At 44.6% G+C, this 18,732-nt stretch overlaps 2 protein-coding genes and 1 non-coding gene across 5 annotated transcripts in view; 2 read left to right on the top strand and 1 right to left on the bottom strand.

Moving 5' to 3' along the window:
- DST (dystonin) overlaps window positions 1–2,746 on the bottom strand; it is a 512,931-nt gene extending 510,185 nt beyond the window's left edge. For 2 of the 3 annotated variants that reach the window (XM_055079784.1, XM_055079785.1), the window contains exons 1-2: window positions 2,491–2,746; window positions 1,889–1,923 (exon numbers count right to left, since the gene is read on the bottom strand). In XM_055079784.1, the coding sequence (XP_054935759.1) occupies window positions 1,889–1,923; window positions 2,491–2,671 (216 nt within the window). In that variant the 5' untranslated portion in view covers window positions 2,672–2,746. The remainder of the gene's footprint in view (window positions 1–1,888; window positions 1,924–2,490) is intronic. The other variant, XM_024121802.2, reaches the window with a different exon arrangement.
- Window positions 2,747–3,451: 705 nt separating this feature from the next.
- BEND6 (BEN domain containing 6) overlaps window positions 3,452–18,732 on the top strand; it is a 50,949-nt gene continuing 35,668 nt past the window's right edge. Inside the window, exon 1 of the mRNA XM_007119163.3 lies at window positions 3,452–3,519. The gene's annotated coding sequence lies outside the window, so the exon portion shown is untranslated. The remainder of the gene's footprint in view (window positions 3,520–18,732) is intronic.
- On the top strand, window positions 6,867–6,998 carry LOC112064400 (small nucleolar RNA SNORA18). The gene has a single exon (XR_002891512.1). It is a non-coding gene; the product is annotated as a small nucleolar RNA SNORA18 (small nucleolar RNA).

Genomic DNA, 18,732 nt, shown 5'->3' with positions numbered 1-18,732 from the left:
TATTTGTCCACTTACGAGAACTGGCACTCATAGAGAATTTTTCACTCATTTGATATTTATTAAGAGCCCATTATACACCAGGCAGTGGGGATATAGCCCTTAACAAGAGAGACTTGGTCCATGCTGTCAAGATGTTCCCAGCCCAGCAGACAAGGCAAATACGAAGCACACACAGGATGTCAATCTGTACCAGGAATCTTGTGAAATGAGCTATGGTATTAAACAATCACTCCCAGCTTTCCTAACCAAATGCAAGCTCAGGACAAATGCTTAACTGACAGATAACTAAACAAAACGTAGACCTATCTCATTTTTTCTGCCTATGCTTTAGCTGAAACACTTGATGACTAATCAAACAACCCATACAGGATTCTTATTCTGGTTCTATATTATATATGTGTACTGGACTGGTGATCTCCTTTTAAAATGAAAATCCTAAATTTTGGTGTTCACACCCTGACTGTGATTTATTTTTTGTCACCTCTAAATGGGTTATCCTATTAAATTAATCAGGTATTCAAAAAGTGTTGGTTCATAACAGGCACAGCTTATGCTGTTTTGCATAACTTTGAATTAATTAATCTAATAAAGACTTTAAGATTTGTGGACATATCTTTTATTTTTACACATTTTTAATTCAATTTTACAAAATGTAATGATACCTATCCAGTACTGAATAGCTACTATGAACTAAGTGGGGTTTTGTTAACATGATTACTGGTAAACCCTGCCCTCCGCCTACAGCCCTATAAGGTATTATTGGCCCTATTTTACAGTTGAAGGGCTGAGAAGTTGAGAGAGTTTCCCAGCACCACACAGCTAGTTAGTATAAAGGCAGCAATGGAACCTCTGATTATCTGACTGGTTATTTTATTCTCTTTACAGTCCTAAATTGAGTAAAGAGTTCTCACCCACTGGGGCTCCATGCAGAATTATTCATTGTGCCGCATTATAATGATGTTATAGTAATGCAGTAAAAGCTTTCAAGCAAGCAGAGTCCAATCAAACATCTAGGGTGCAATAAAACATTGGATTAACTAGTGAAATGAAATGTGAAATAACTTCTCAGGTAAATGGCAAGTCAATGGAGCGTTTCTAACTATGAAGTCTTTGCTAAAATGAGCAAATGGCATCAAGCATTGCTACCAGCACCCTCCTGGCTGTGTGAAACTCGTGGGAAAAGAGGGAAAATCATCTCGCATTAAGTGGGGGGTTGGCCTGGAAATTCATCAAGAAATGCTGGGTCAGGGAGAGCTTGTGTTTCTCGTTTTGGTCTATCTCCAGCGGAACTAGTCTTACAACAGTTCCACTGAATTGCTGCGAGGCCAGGTCACCTGTTTATGGAGGGATGGTCCACATTTTGTTAGTAAAGCCAGATCACTACCACCATCCCTCTGCAAAAATCATCAGACATCCCCAGTAAAACATGGAGCTCTTTCTGGGTGAATAGGAATATAAACTTGAAAGTCTAAAGGGAAATGCACATGGATCAAACTGCTCTGCACCAGCTCCCTAAAAGCTCCCAGGTGAGGTTAGATACCCAAGTGAACAGCCGCGGACAGCTGACTGCACCCAGAAAGCTTCCGGCGACTTACAGATTGTCAAGGAAGCTGACATTCATCCCGAGGCTCAGTTCCTAAGGTCTGGCTGCTTTTAAGGGCTGTCTCACCCCTTCCAGCACAGCGGCTCCAGGACACAAGAGATCTGCCAATACCGTTCACTGGGCACTCATGCTGGGGAGTCACTTAAAAGGAAACACGTCCCTTTCGGCTTGGGGGTAGCATGCTCGCCATTCAACGCCCTACTGGCTTCTGAACACCCATATGAATAATACTGACACCCAGCAAAGAGAACTTCTGACCTTGAGCGTGCGCGCTAAATAAATTACCTCGGAACGAAAGTGGTGTGATCTCAAAACAGCATCTGGGGGAAAAAAAGAAAAACGAGACTTCAATTAACTCTTTGTTCTTCACCTGCCGAGTCACCAACGACTTACCCGGGGGACGAGGGTCGGGGAGGCGCGCTCCGGACGCCTCTAACGCAGTGGGGACAGCCTGCAGGGAGGGCTGGTTACTAGGCCATCGGTCTCTAGATGATTTCTCCGCGAGAAGTTTCAGGGAAAGTTCTGGGGGAGTTGGGGAGCCCCGAACTCTCCATGCCCCACGCTCCAGCGCCGGCCGGAGGGTGGGGGTGGAGGAGGCTGCCGCAGCCCGGACTCCGCTCCAGCCATCCCCAGGGCTTAAGCACACTGACACCAAGCATCTGGTGCGTTCCCCCCACCTCCCGGCGCTCTGACTCGCCGCGGTCACCCCAATCCTGCAGACCCGAGGAGGGGGACAGGGACGCTAAACACAGAAACGCACTGGGCTAGGGGAGCGGGCGCGGATGGGGTAGAGGAGGCAGCGCGGAAGCCAGAGAGCCGCGCTTCCCTCTCCAAATCGGCTTAAAGGTTCCTCCCGGCCCGAGTAAGCCCGTCACGGGGTGTCTTACCTCGGCTCCTTGAACGACCCGAAAAGACCGATTTCATTGGATGCCTCCCCTTCTGTAGCCTGCGGTGCCAGCAGCAGAAGAAGATGATGGTGGCGATGGTGCCCAGCAGAAGCAACAAGAGGAAAAGGGCACATTGGATGCTGTAGGGTCTCAGCAAGACGAGGAAAGCGGCGGCAATCATGGTGCGGGGCGAAGCGGGGGCGGCTGCCGGCGGGGCTGGAGGGCGGCGGCACAGGCACCCGCGCGGGGCGCACGCTGAGCTGCGGGCACGGGCGAGCGCGTCTCAGCGCGTCATGCCCGACGCTTGCGGCCCCGCGCCCAGCCCAATGGCTGCGCACTCGCGTCCGCCGCGCTACGCGAGTGAGCCCGGGCTGCTGGCAGCGCTGGCCATGACTCAGCAGACGGCGACCTGTCAGGGACTTGGCCGCGGGTAGCCCCCCCCGCCCGCCCCGGCCCCCCCCGCCGCCACCCGTGCGCAGCCCCCGGGCGCAGCCCCGGCGGAGACGCGGCGGACGGGGAGGGGCAGCGCCGCCGGCAACGCGGCCACCAGGGCTCTGCGCATCGTCCCACGGCCACCGCCGGCCTCTGCATCCCCGAAGCCCGGAGCACGTGGGGCGGGGCGGGGACGCGGCGGCCCGCGGGGGGCGGGCGTGGGGCGCCGCGGCGGGGGCTCAGCGGATGACATCACGGCCGGGCTGCGGCAGCGCGGGCGCGCGGACATGGCTGCTGCGGCTCCGGCGGCGGCCGCGGGCTGCGCCCGGGCCTGAGCGCCCAGCGCCCTCCCGCGGGGCCGCCCGCCGGTCCGCACCGTCCGGGGGGCACGGGCCGGGCGCCCCTCCGTTCCCGGACGCCCGGGCTGCCACCTCTCCAGCCTCCCGTGCCCAGATCCCTGGAAGCCCGGCGACAGGGGGCGCCCCGGAGCCAGGGGGAGACCGCGAGGCGCCGACTGGAGCCTGCAGGCGGTGCTGCCCCCGCCTCCCACCTCCCCGCGCCCCACCCCGAGGCTGGGGCTTCGGAGGAAGCAGCTGGGTGAGCTATTGCTTGCGGGGGGTTCCTGCACGCCGAAGCGTGAGCCCCGGGCAGGGCCTTTCCTGGGAATCGGGGTCCCCCGGAACGGGGGGCCCGTCCTGTCCGTCCCCCCTGAACTGGGTGCGCTCCCCGGCGGAGCGCTCGGGTCTGCAGACTTGAACTCTGCCACTCAGCCGAGAAGGGGGCACTTTGCATCCTCTTGTATCCATGTTGACCCTAAAACCTTGCCTCCTTTAGTGCAATTGGAGGGAGAGGCAATTTCAGATTTAGGAACCAGCAGATGGAGGAAGTTGGAGATTGGCTTGTAAATATTTTGAGGAGAGATTTTGTAGGGCGAGTGAGGAAGTAGTGATCTATCACACTCAAAACGCACACACTCCCTTTCTCCCTCTTGCCTCCTCCCCTTTCTTCGTAATCAGCAAAAGGAATCCTGCAGTTGGAGATTTTCCCGGGGCCGCTGGCGCAGTGCGGACGCGGGAGGCGCGGCGGGGGCGCTGCAGTGGCCTCTGTCCCTGCGGCCTCCGGGCCACCTGGCCCGGACCAATTGTGACAGTGACCTCAGCCGGCCGGTGCTCTGTCGCCTAATGCTGCTCCCGAGCCAGTGCTGGCTTTTCCCCCGAGGGGCTGGGTTTTGCTTGTTTTGTTTGCTTGCGTAGAGAAACTGCAATTATAGTGACAAAGTAACCCATTACTGCATTTGTAGAGTTGCTACTAACTACTAGGGTGGACTCTGGAATACTTCGGAGACTGAAGAAATTGTGTCCTAATAAAGTATTTTGTAAAATTCCGGAAAGCAGTTAAAAAATCGATGACAATACTTAATTTTGTTATTTGCTTGTAGGATCTCAAGATCAGTGTGGTTTTCTAACTATACAAAATACATTGTTCAACTCTGCATAAAGGCTTAACCATTGATGTTCTTAAGGGCTTTAACGTATTACCACGTGTAAGCATTAAAGGACACTCAAAAAGGCATTGACTAATGCACGTCTTAAATGCCAGATTCATCACCATGGGAAACAATGGACTGAGTTTTCTTATGTACATCTTGTTTCCTACGACAAAATAAGCATTATTTCATTCCGTTGTCCTGGTTTGAAGGTGGACCTTGCTTGCAGATGCTGTATAAAGTGAGAATGGTGAATCAGAGTGCCTGCAGGATGGGCTTACAAGGTCCCTGGCTCTGGGGCTGACAGGTAGCACTGCATTTGTGCAGGTAGCTCAAAGGTTTCCTGATACCACAGCCACTGCAGTGGGAGACCACATTCCCATCCACTGTGCAGGGGTTATTGAGGAGAAGCCTGGGAGCCTGCCCTGTGGGGCACAACAGGAAAGGAAGAATTCTGTACCGCATTGCCTCACAGTGGCCTGGTGGAGTAATTTAAAACAACAAAACTGAATTAACTTTTTGCAAACATTGGGAGAAATAACTAATGAGGAAGGTCATCGTTACTTTATACTTCTCATTGAGGAAAATTTTTGAGTGAGCTGAAATGGCCCTAAATATCCTTGAAACATGCCTAAGAATGCAAATACAGCATAGTAACCAATTTGCCCCAAACTGTGCATTTATAACAACAGAAAGCACCTAAATAGCAATTATGATTTTGAGTTACGACTTTAGCACAATTGTTATCACTCTGAGTCTTGCTGCAGCCATTTGTAAGTTTGAAGTGCACACAAGAACATCATTTATCTCTTTTGGCAGGCAAATACTTAACTGCCCTGCAGTAGGATTATAGATATTTCTTTTTAGATGCATTCATTTCTGTTCTTTGCATCAGTTATCTCAAGGATACTACTACTAATAATAAGCAAACCAAATCGTTGAAAGAATTTAGTATTTAGGTTCCATTGTCTTCTGCTTTGTTTGTTGCTAATTTATCACTCCCTTCTCCAAATAATGGCATGTTCTTAATTGCTTCTTTCTGTGTGTTTGTGTGATGCTAATGCATTGTGGAATTCAATAAATATTAAATCAACCAATCAATCCTTTTTGGAAGTTAATTTAGTAAAATTCATACCTTTTCTTTCTGATAGATTTTCATTAAAAAAGAATAATTGACATTATATCAAATTCACAAATTTACAGTTTGGAGGTAGGGGTGGAGGAGGAAAGTCCATGGCCAAATCTTTCATACCAAAGAATGAAAAAATGAAGATGGAAAAGTATATATAATTTTTTGACTTTTTATGATAGTGAGCGAGCACTGTCACCCAAGAGAAGACAAATGAGTTGGGGAAATTAGTTAAGAGAGTTTGGTATCTGGTATGTAGAAGATGGTCCACCCTGCAGCCCTTTTTCCCTTTAGATGCTCAACCAAACTGAGAACACACACGAGGAAACGAAAGGAAATTAAAATGTTAACCTTATTCAGGGTGAAGTCAGACTGAAGAGCATGGCTTAGGCTCAAAGCCAAAATGGGGCATCTTATTCCTTTTCCACTAACTCTGCACCCCCACCCAGTCACAGCTAAAGAATTACAGTCCTTCCCAACAGTAAAGCAGGAAAGAACCCTACCTGTAACTACTTCTCACCTGAAGACCAGAGGCTAAAAAGAGCCTGACACTCTGCAATCCACGAGGCCTGCAGCACGAGTGAGCAAGAGACGGGACCCTGTGTGAGGAGGGACCTTTCATACACCAGCCCTGCCCATTGGTGGCCCCAGGCCCTCCCCAAGGCCCCGCATCACTGAGTCATTCTGATCCCAAAGATAAGAGTAAGGGGCTTTAGGGCTTCCCTGGTGGCGCAGTGGTTGAGAGACCGCCTGCCGATGCAGGGGACACGGGTTCGTGCCCCGGTCCGGGAAGATCCCACATGCCGCGGAGGGGCTGGGCCCGTGAGCCATGGCCGCTGAGCCTGCGCGTCCGGAGCCTGTGCTCCGCAACGGGAGAGGCCACAACAGTGAGAGGCCCACATACCCCCCCCAAAAAAAATTATAAGGGGCTTTAATAACATGACAGAAACATCTTCTGCAGTACCTCCCTAGAGGTAGGAAGTTATGGCACAAATTCCTGATGTTTGGGTCAGGGAGAAATATAGAAAAGAAGAGAAGGATCCATCTAAGCTGTGTGGCGACCAATTGAGGGAAAGGCAGGGATTGCAGAGGACTCAAGTTTCGGGCTTGGGTGAAGGAAGAGTTGTGAAGGCAGAGGTGACAAACTGAGTTTCAGACCCACTGAGGGGCAGAGCTGTCAGAAGTTCATCCGTGTGAAATTACCCATGAAAACACGGCTGGAGACTGAGAACCAGAGACAGATAGGAATCACCCACATCAATTATAGTTGAAGTCACAGATGTGGACGAAATGACTATGGAAGAGAAAGTGTAGAAAGAACTGGTATCAGTTGAGGTCTATCCTGATGGGGCTTTTTTCTGTAAACCTACATCGCTGGAAACGCCTCGTAGAGTAACTATGTGGTTTCCTTTACTCATAGAACTACGTGTTAGATCTGTGGGGAAGAACTATAAGACAGAGCTGCCAAGTGAGCTGTGAAAAGCCAAGCAGTCAGACTTTTTTTATCTTAGGTATTGGCACATCCCAATGATCTCTACTGTTCTAGGGTGTGACAACTTAGGAGTGAATATGATTTGAATGTAATGCATTTTTAAAGGGTATCTAAAAATTCAGAACCAGGCAGATCCAGCTCCTGACCCTAAACATGGTTGAGGAAATTGGATCCCAAAGATTACAGGTGGGGAATTTTGAAGTTTTTCCATATTCCATTGGAGATCAAAGAAGCCCAACTAAAAGGATTGTGGACGGACTGACATGACAACTGTGGATTGAGCAAAACTTCCTTTTGCAAGGGCTACCTTATCTTGAAGATTCTGGCTTTGGAGGAACAAAGGTGATTGGCATTGGAAAAAATCAGAACATGTGAAATTCCTTAAAAATTTATTGACTGAAATAATTTTGCCCATGTTACACATAATTTAATAAAAAGAAAAAACATTTACACTTTGTGCAGAAAGTAAAAAAATAAAAATAAAAAAACTGGAATCAGAGCTTTGGAGATATCTTCCCCTTGTGGACTGGAGAAGGAGAGCAGATGACACGTGGGAAGTGCTTTCAGTTCAGGGGTTCCCAGGACAGATGAATATGTGGGGTAAGGAGCCCGAGGACTGAGGACCAGTGATGAGGGGCCCTCTGCACACCTTCCAGGGAACTGGCTCATCGCAGTGGGAGAGGCTGAACCCAGACGGGAGTGGATTGGAGAGGGACGAGTACGTGGGAAAGAGGCAAGAGCGCTGTCTACAGTCTTTGGAGAGATTTAACTCTAGAATGCATGGGTAGAAATGCAAGTAAAGCCTGAGTAAAGGGCAACACATGGGCTTTTGTCAGGACAGGGGTACAACTTGGGAGATGGAGCCAGCAGTGGGAGAGAAACTGAGAGTTGAAGGGAGGGGAGGAGATGACCTCTCCAATGCGTTTGTGGTTTAGATACTTGTCCTCATGTTCCCTGGGTCCCCCAGACCAGTTCTTTCTGCTCTCAGACTGCCTTTGACTCTGCAGAATTAAAACTGACCCTGATTGGTTGCGATGGCTCCCTGCCCCTGGGCCCCTCCCCACCAACCCTGGCTACTAATGCTCAGACTAGAAGGATTTTTAGGGAAAGAGAACGAATGCCTTGGAATGTAGCTCTGGCTGTTTGTAAGCGTTTATTACAAACCTCGATAGAAGTTAGTAGATGACCCAACTGGTAATCACACAGAGGCATTCCATTGGAATGTTACCCCCTTGAAAACAAAAAGTTTGGGTAAGAATGGCTCTAGCAATAAATGATTTGAAATAAATCATACTGATTTTGGACTGGCAACCTTGATCCTAAGTGAAGTTTTTTACTCTCAGAAAGCAATGGCATGAAAGGAATTGGGAGGAATCTGTGGAAACATGTTGTATGCCTGTTTATTCCCAAATAGTTTTTGTTTTGTTTTGTTTTGTTTGCGGTACGCGGGCCTCTCACTGCTGTGGCCTCTCCCGTTGCGGAGCACAGGCTCCGGACGCACAGGCTCAGAGGCCATGGCTCACGGGCCCAGCCCCTCCGCGGCATGTGGGATCTTCCCAGACCGGGGCACGAACCCGTGTCCCCTGCATCGGCAGGCGGACTCTCAACCACTGCGCCACCAGGGAAGCCTCCACATAGTTTTCATGGCAGTCTGAGACCAGGGCCTATGCCAACCATATACATGTTCTTGTATTGAAAGTTCAAGGAGCTACATCATTTGGGAGCACCTACAGCAACTAACATAATCTTGGAGGCAATTTCCAGCCACCAGAATCAGGGGAGCCATCATATAGATGCATCACTATTGTCTTTTTAAATTTTGCATTTTTGAAGGAGAAACAATTGTTATTTGCAATAATATCAAATATTTGCAGCAAATATATCCCAGGAAAGGACTTTATTTTACAATAATAAAAACTTGGAAAATAACTTAAAGGCATCATTGTAAGAGAAAATATTTCAAATGACACCATCCCAAATTGTTCTTTTAATGTTTTAGAAATTTTAGAGCCTAATTAGGATTTGTTGTTCTATGGGTGGCAAAATCCATGATAATGCTTGGAGGGAGGGGTTGTTCTTTTTTGTGAACATTACAGACTTCTCAAAAAAGTCTGCTGAGTTTGAGAGTTTAAAAACATCAGTATAATTGAATTCATCTACTCTATAATGCTTTGCAGACAGTTTTTGTAAAGTAATCATTTATTATCCACAAGCAAATAGATTCATTTCCACAGTTTCCACAGTGAGTGCGGGATTAGTCATACAGCAAAATACTGAGTCATTTGGCCAGAAAGTTTACTCATAGTTGTATGAACTGCCAATGGAAAATCTGAGAGCTGTTCATAAATCAAATTATAAAGCTCTCAGAATTATAAATCACTGTGCAGCCTTGTTCATTATTATTCAGATAGTGTGAAATATTTCCACCATTTCTAAGAATGGGCAACTTACAAAGCAAGTTTGAAAGCAGAAGTCATTGCCTTCTAGATCCAAGATAAGAGTTGCCATGTTCATTACAAGCATTTCAACATTCTTAAGTGAAAAAAGGGAAAAAAGTAAGGTAAGAGGTTTATAAGTTACATAGTAAATATGTTATGAGATGAATAAATTCTTGATTAACTGATGTTTATGAATTAAATTCCAGATTGTCTTAATAAAACAACAGCAATATTTCATAGCTAAATTATCTCCATTTCTTACAATAATTTTTTGTAGGACTTTTGCGTTAAATATTTTGTGGTAGTAGCTTTGTATGCTAATGCATCAGCATGCTGATGGCCTGAAAGAATGTCACTAAGAAAACAGAGATAGCAAGCGTATCAAGGAAAATGGGAAGAGTAACTGAAAATTAGTAAAAGATGTTTCAAACACACACAGTTCCAGAGAGTATTGAAATTATCCCAGTGTAATGACATCTCATGGATTTAGGAACAGAAAGAAAAATATGTCTTAAAATGTCTTTGTGGTTCCAAAATACTTTATGGAGTAAGACAGGGAAACAAATAGCAAACTCACTGAATTAGAATACAGTAAAGTTTACATTTCAAAGAAGAAAGCCAAAAACCTAAAGCCTGTTCTTGCTGGTCTTATCTCGGCTGTAGGAGCTTTTAACCTGGAATTCACGAACAGGATTCTAGAGACCTGAAATTATGTGTAAAACTGTGAGTCTCTTTAGAGGGACATGGTCCATAGTTTTCACCAGGTTCTTAAGGAGTTATTACCACAAAGAAAAAGAGAATCCTCAAAACCATACAAATCCACACAGATACCAAGGCTTCTGCAGCATCAAATCATTCTCTCATCCAGCGGCATCACATCACCTAAGTGCCTCCCCTGAGACTGGGAGAAGGGTCTGGAGCCCCATCAGCCTAGGATGAGCCGAGGAAGCACTCAGCTCTAACCTATACAAGTTCAGGGACATTTCCCCCATGGAGGCGAACACCGCCCACCCTACGGCTAAGTGGAGACAGTGTTCTCTGAGTTTCCTTGTCTTCTCGCAACTTTAAACAGACTGGAAGAGGGGCAAGAGAGTTCACTCAGTAACTTTCATTGGGATGTCAGTTTCAGCCCTGAGAGGGGAAGCCTGTATTAACTATCTAGGGCCACTCCACAACCATCTAGATGTTTGAATGCATAAGCCCATTCTGAGCGAAAAACACTGGTCCTAGAATTCAGTCTTCAGCTGAGTCTGCAAGGATCTCCATAGTCTTAAGGCTAAAAGAGAGGCAAGGACTTAGTATCAGGCTCCCAGAAACTACTCCTGGATATCCTGGTGAATGTAGCAGCCACTCCTCCTACATCCTGCCTAAGCCTCAGCTGTGTGGCTTTTCAACATCCAGCCTTCCCCGGACACCTGGGAGCCGGGGCCCTGGATCCTACCAGGATAACCCTGCCTGTGGTGTGGAAGACCTCCCACCCATCCTAGTGGCTGAGCTCCATCCACCCACTGTCTCTGGCTTCCCACGCTTGCCGTGCCTGTGAACCCCGCCCCCCATATTCCCAAGACACTATGTCCTGTCACTGTGATCACATTCCATCACATTACAAGGCTGGTTATTTCATCATGGGACTTCCTCACTCCAGTGGGCAAGTCCAGTTTCCAGGGTGTCCTACTCTCTCAGTCTGGTGGTTCTATCTCCTCCAGGTTCCCTGCTGACCCCGTAGGCTGTGAAGGGTTTTGTACAATATTCATGCATTCCACCCAGAGACAGCCTTTGAACCACAATCTCCTGAGCGTCTCAGATCCCTCTGGGTCTATTCTTTGCAGTTTCATTGGGGGGCCATCTGCAGTGAAGCAGGAACCCACCTTGAGCAGACACTGCAGGGTCACAGTTAGTGTCCCCCACCTCCTGGCGGTCTGCCCCACATGAGCTGATGGAGTCTGGGTCTTGGTGCCTGGATTAAGGGGCACCAGCACCCCAGGAGTTGGCTGGTAGGGTCCCTGTTTACTTCTCCTCACTCACAGGGCACAGGACCATGTCCTGGGTTTCCTCATCAGGGAATGTAATGTTGCTTCAACAGGGTACAAAAGAATATTAGAGCAAGAAATTGGTAGTGATAATATTGGTAGTAGATGAGGGGGCAAAGCAGTTAAGATGATTGATTAAGTAAATTATCTGAAATATGTGACTCAGCAGGTTAATTATGTTGACCTAAACCTTCAAGACTATTAAAGTACAAAATTAATAGACACGTTGGTAAATGGTATACACTTAATTTCATTAGTATACGATATTAACATGGCAGATATTTCAAAAAGAAATTAGCTTGTCCTTTCATGTTATAACTGATAAGATAAATTAATATTTGAAAGTTAAATCACTCCTGATTTTTATGCATAGGCATTGATTCCTGTATCAAAATTATTACATTTTGTGAATTTTAAAAATTGGTCTGAAGCTTATTAACGTTCTAGAATATAGTTCCTTAAAGCAAAAATCTTAATGATCTCATCTTGCACTCAACTTTCAAGATGGATAGAATGTTCTACGTTAATCAAAAAAAATGTGAAATGGAAGATGGTTTACATGACTTAGCAGTCATCCTAAAATAGAACTTTTCATTGTTCTTACTCTTCTTTAGGCATAACACTGCACTTGTGTTTCTGATAAATGGGGAAAAGGCACATAAATATCAAGGGTGGGGACAGGTAATAACATAAGAATAGCCAAGGAGAAAAATACTCACAAAAATTGATATTCCTTAGAAAAGGTTTTGGAGGCCCTAGAACCATAGGAAACCTTATCCAGAGTCCCTCTGAGTTTTGCATATACTGTTTTGTGCAGACTTGCAGGTGGTCCCCCCCCCACACACACACACACAGCTACAGGCTTTTTTATTTTTTAATTGAAGTATAGTTGATTTACAGTGTTGTGTTAATTTCTGCTATACAGCAAAGTGACTCAGTTATACATATATATTCTTTTTCATATTCTTTTCCATTATAGTTTATCACAGGATATTGAATATAGTTCCCTGTGCTATACAGTACGACCTTGTTGTTTATCCATTCTTATATATACTAGTTTGCATCTGCTAACCCCAAACTCCGAATGCATCCCTCCCCCAACTCCCCTCCCCCTTGGCAACTGCAAGTCTGTTCTCTATGTGGCTACAGGCTTTTCGTAGACATTTGAGGGGACAGGTGACATTGTGGAGCAGGTGAAGATTATCTTCCAGTGCTCCCAGCCTCTGATTTCTGCACTATTATCTCTCTGCTGTAGGCGTCTTGTTCCTGAACACATCAAAATGAAAATGAGCTGGTCTCACTGTCTCATTACAGATGAGACAGAGGCTGAGCCATTTGGCATCTGGCTTTCCTGCCAGGTCAGGAGCAGCACAGAGAGACTCTGGTTCAGATGATGAAGTTCATGTCTTTCTCTGTTCAAACTGCTATAACAAAATACCAGCGAATGGGTAGCTTATAAACAGCAGTAATGTATTTCTCACAATTCTGGAGGCTGGCAGTCCTGAATCAGGTGGCAGCATGGTTGGGTTCTGGCGAAGCCCCTCTTCCGTGCTGCAGACTGCCGACTTCTCACTGTGTCCTCACCTGGCAGAAGGGGCTGAGGATCCCTCTGTCCACTAATGGGATCCACTAATCCCATTCATGACAGCTCCCCCCATCATGACCTAATCACCTCCCAAAGGCCCCATCACCTGATACCATCACCTATGAGGGTTAGAATTTCAACATATGGATTTTGGGAGGACCCATTCTGACCATAGCAGCTGGGTGTAGGCAAACCAGGAGGAACAGTGCTGTACCTCCAGGCTCGTCATAATGGAAATGTCACCAGCTGTAGGCTTACAGGGAGAGGGAAGGAAGTGGTTATCGCAACCTGAAAGGAGAGGGTCACATAGACAAGGCAACCCCACAGGAAGGGAAGCAGGAGGATACATCCTCCTAACTCCCTGTTCTCCTTCCCTCTGATCTCCTGCTTGGACATGCTGTTGGCTGAACCCAGCTGGGACGAGGGCAAGGAAGCCCAAGCGTGTCAACCTCCAGGCTTAGAGAGCGGCTTAAAGATTGGGGAGAGAAGGGATCAGAGGGGCAAAGAGAGGGTCTCCAGCCCTGGTGGCTGAGCAGGATGACAGTCCTGAGACGCTCTGATGATCCTGTCAAGACTCCAGTCTCTGGGGAAATGGAACTATGAAGCAGAACTTGGCAAGGAGGGCCCTGTGAGAGCTTCATCAAGCAAAGAAAGCAAAAGCTAGTTATTGGAGATGATAGAATTTGCTGAAAAGCTGACTTGATGATTAGTTTCTAACTTCTGGCTCGAGTCCTTCTTATGGGTTAGCAACTGGGATTGGTTGCCAGGGTCCACTGGGGCCCCAGTTTCCTCCTCTGTTAAGTGTCCTTGGACCTACCCTGGAGCACAACGGTGAGAATTAAATGAGGTAGTACAGGTTAAATGCTTTGAATGGTATAGTAAGTACTCAGTAAATATTAACTGTATTTTTATTGTTATTAAATGAAGGAGACAGGATTGGAAAGATCTAAGGATGTCAGGTAGGGCAGGATGGGGAGCTAAATGAATTCCTTTCCTAGATAGTGGTTACATGCATGACAGTGCATGACATCACAGCTCATTGGTTAAATTAGCTTTAGTAAAAGTGCATCCACAAACTCTGGCCTGATGAGACTGTTTTTCTTTCCTTTCTCATCATGGGAAGTTGAAAATGATTCAGGTCTAGAGTCCCTCAAACATACTTAGTGTTTCTGAGGTTCACACACAGTCTCCAATATCAGTCTAAGTCATGCAGTCATAGTTTGGCAGCATTGCCGAATCATCCTAAAGTATGTTGATCATCTTTTTAGTTGGGGTATTTCTGGAACAACTTGGAAATTGAAAACACGTTAGATGGCATTTGGAAATGGCGAGAGGGAAAAGAGTGAGTTGAAATGCTCCCTAACAGATATTAGTAAAACCCTGTAATTTCTCTCCAGAAGTCAAGAACACTTTGATGAGGAAGCACTTGCCTTGCTCAGTAGAGCACTGTGCTTGCTGCAGGAGAGGGCACCCAACCCTTCAGAGCCATTCTGATCTTTGGTGTTTTGTTTTGTTTTGTTTTTTCAGATTTTCAATTTTTTAAAAAATTGAAGTGTAGTTGATTCAGAGCCATTCCAATCCTGATTTGCCTTCTTCTAGTGTATATATAATTAAAAATAATAATATGGACATGTCCCTCCTCCATGCCTTGCCAAAGACTGAGCTGAAACTAGTGGCGCATTTTACAGAGAACATTAAACCAGCCACTGGATATTTAGAAATATGTTGGCACTTTTTTCCTGGCACTTTGGAACTCATTTAGAGGGGAGTCTTCAGTTCATACTCTGACTTGAGTACTGAAGAGGACCTTCTATGTCTGTACATTCCAAAACCGATATGTACAGAAAACAATCCAAAACTTTTGGCAATTTGAAAGGGTACTTAAGTTTTATTGTAGTGCCGTACTTGCCTTTCATGATTTTTATTTAATTCATAACAGAGAATTTTTATTTAAATACAAAGGGAGGTGAGATACCTGAATGATATATTGATGTTCATTTAGCTTCCTTAAATGTGGTCCCTTGGGCTTCCCCAGGTGTCACAGTGGTTAAGAATCCACCTGCCAATGCAGGAGACATGGGTTCGAGCCCTGTTCTGGGAAGATCCCACATGCCGCGGAGCAACTAAGCCAGTGCACCAAAACTACTGAAGCCTGCGCGCCTAGAGCCCGTGCTCCGCAACAAGAGAAGCCCGCGCACCACAACGAAGAGTAGCCCCCGCTCGCCGCAGCTAGAGAAAGCCCGCGCCCAGCAATGAAGACCCGACGCAGCCAAAAATAAAAGAAATAAATTTATTTTAAAAAAATATGGTGCCTTTTGTTTCTTAGAATTTCAGAGGCGGCTTTTGTATTTTTGAATTCCTGCATTAATTGTAGTATTGACATATTAAAAGTAAACCTAAACATTAATAATTTATATTTTTATTAATTTAATTTGCTTTCATTAGTTACAAAGTTCTCCATTCTCTATGTCTTATTTCTCATACATGTTTTTCATAACTTGGAGGCTGCTTAGAACATTTTTCAAGCTATGGGTTATAACCCATTAGTGAGTTGCGAAATCAACTTAACATGCTGTGATCAGTCAGCATTTATTAAAATGAAATAAAATACAGTAGATAGAATAGAAACTGAAAGAATTCATCACATGCAGTAAAAGTGAGTATGTTTTCTGAAATATTGTTTTAGTTTTGTGTGTGTGGGTGTATGTGTGTATCTGTGTTTTCTGGGTCAAAATGTAGAATGTATATTTTGCCGTGAGCTACAAAAGATTGGAAAAAAATTGAAAGCCATTGACATGTTATTCATCCAACCACATATCTTGGGAGAGTCTCATGCCTGTGGTTATATTTAATCTTGCCCCTTACAACTACCTGGGAATTAATCAAATGGTTTCTGTTAGCACAAAAATAAATAAATAAATAAAATATAAAGCGGGGGCAGGGACTTCCCTGGTGGCACAGTGGTTAAGAATCCGCCTGCCAGTGTAGGGGACAGGGCTTCGAACCCTGGTCCGGGAAGAAACCACATGCTGTGGAGCAACTAAGCCCGTGCACCTCAACTATTGAGGCTGCGCTCTAGAGCCCACAAGCCACAACTACTGAGCCTGTGTGCCGCAGCTACTGAAGCCCAGGTACCTAGAGCCCGTGGTCTGCAACAAGAGAAGCCACCGCAATGAAATCGTCTCAACTAGAGAAAGCCCGCGTGCAGCAGCGAAGACCCAACATGGCCAAAAATAAACAAATAAATTTATTTAATAAATAAATAAATAAAGAGTGGCAGATAACTCCATGGTAAATTTTTTTACCAACTATAGGAACTAGTAGTGTTTAATATATAGCCATATTCATAATACCCATTCTGAATTTGCTAATTGGCATGTAGTACAAACCTTGACCCACCTGTCTGTGGATGTAAGAACAGTGGCCTGAAATCTACTGAAAAGTAGAGCTTCTAAAAGAGGTCTGATATGTCCATTCTGGTTGTTCTTGAATGAATTGTGTGTTTGTGAAGAAACTTGAGGATTTGCTCTTTAATGAAATCATATCAGCAGGAGAAAATTTTAGTACAGTTAGGATATTACAAAATCTGTATTTTTGCAAACTAATTTTTTTCCAATTTTTTTATTGTGGTAAAAACACATAACATCAAATTTACATCTTAACCATTTTAAGTGTATAGTTCAAGGGCCTAAAGTACATTCACATTGTTGTGCAACCATCACCATCATCCGTCTCCAGACCGCTTTTCATCTTGCAAAACTGAACTCCATGCCCATTAATCAGTAACTTCCCAGTCCCCCCTCTCCCACCCTGGGCTTATCAGCAACCCCTGTGAACCAGGACTCTGGCATCTGTTACCATCACTAAATAATACTTATTAAATAATAATAAGTATTATTATAAGTATAATATTATAAGTATAATAATACTTATTATTTAGTGATGGTGACCAGTTAAATCTGGCAAAATCCAGTTTTATCAAATAATAACAATTTGCTGTAGGATCTAACTGGCTATATATTGTGTCTCTCAAGTACTGCTCTAAATGTTTAGTAATAATGTGCAGTGAAGTAAGGCACTGGGGAGAAAGAAGTTAAAGCAGTTGTTCTGCTTGCCAGGAAGAAAAATGAGGATGACAGAAAAGGAAGCATGTGACAATCTGAATTCCTTTTCAATGTGATAACTGAGCCCCAAGGTCAGGGTTCAGCAACCTGCTGCCCCTCTGCCTGCCTCCTGTTTCTGTACAGCCTGTAAGCTAAGAATGTTTTTTACAGTTTTAAATAGTTGAAAAAAACCAATATAAGCATAGCATATCATGATATGTGAAAACTGTATAAAATTCAATTTCAGTGTCCACAGGTAAAGTTTTATTGGAGCACATCCACACTGCTGTGTTTACAGATTGCCTGTGTGCTTTCATGCTGCAAGGGCAGAGCTGAGTAGTTGTGACAGAGACCACACGGGGTAGCCTGCTCAGTGCAGCACAAACCACACTGATGCCATTGTAATAATTTGACATTGTTTTAGTGTTGTGCATATTGTCATACCATTGTATGACATTGCATTTTATTTTTTTACTACCAGTGTATGCCAGTCATGCCAAAGCAAGAAAAAAAAGAGAAAATTTGACTTAGTGCTTTTAAAGCAGAGTGGCGTGTGGATTATTTTGTTACCAAACTAGATGGCAAAGCATTGTGTGTATTATACACTGACACTATAGCTGTGCTTAAAAAAAAACATATATATGTCACATTACCAAACTCAGCATTCATCCAACTCACAGGACTACAAGTCACAACAATTAGAAAATTTTAAATGAAATATCACAGCAGACTTTCTTCACAAAAATGGGAAATGAAAATGAGTCTGTAACCAAAATAAGTTTCTGGGTGGTTTGTTTGTTAGCCAATTAAGGAAAGCCATTTACCAATAGTAAGTTAATTAAATCGTGTTTTATTGCAGTAGCTTAAGGCATGTGCCCAGAAAAAAATAAACTTACTTAAGACTATTTGCCTTTCAGCAAAAACAGTTATTCAAAGGAATGAGGACATCAGGAGCAACATAATTAAAACACACGGCAAATGACTCTGAGTTTTTCTTGGCTCTTGACAAATCAACAGATGTTACTGATATTGCTCAGTTCTTATTTATTTGAGGAGTAATTGCTGATTAATTTAGAGTGACTCACAAATTAGCCATTATAAATAGTCTGTGAAACAGCTGTGGGAGAGAATATTTCCAAAGAGGTTGAGAAAACACTAATTCAGTACAACCTGAGGTGGAATCTGCTAAGACGTGATACAATTGATGGTGGTTAAAAATGTGTGTGGAGCAGGAGAAATGTTTGTTGAAAAATTTTACAGAACTTGTGAAAATGTAAGGTCCTTAAAGCCTACAGTTATTCATTTTATTATTCATCAGAAGGTACTTTGCAGAAAATATTTGAATCTATTATGTATTTTTTAAATAGTTGTATTGAAATATTGTTTACATGCAATTCTCCCATTTGAAGTACATATTTCAATGGTTTTTTTGTTTGTTTGTTTATTCGCAGGGTTTGTGCAACAAACACCACAATCCAATTTTTTTTTTTTTTTTTTTTTTTTTTTGCTGTACGCGGGCCTCCTACTGTCGTGGTCTTTTCCCTTGC

This window comes from Physeter macrocephalus, chromosome 18 (genome assembly GCF_002837175.3).
Source record: "Physeter macrocephalus isolate SW-GA chromosome 18, ASM283717v5, whole genome shotgun sequence".
In the NCBI taxonomy this organism is placed as follows: Eukaryota; Metazoa; Chordata; class Mammalia; order Artiodactyla; family Physeteridae; genus Physeter; species Physeter macrocephalus.
This window is presented reverse-complemented; position numbering and strand designations above follow the sequence as displayed.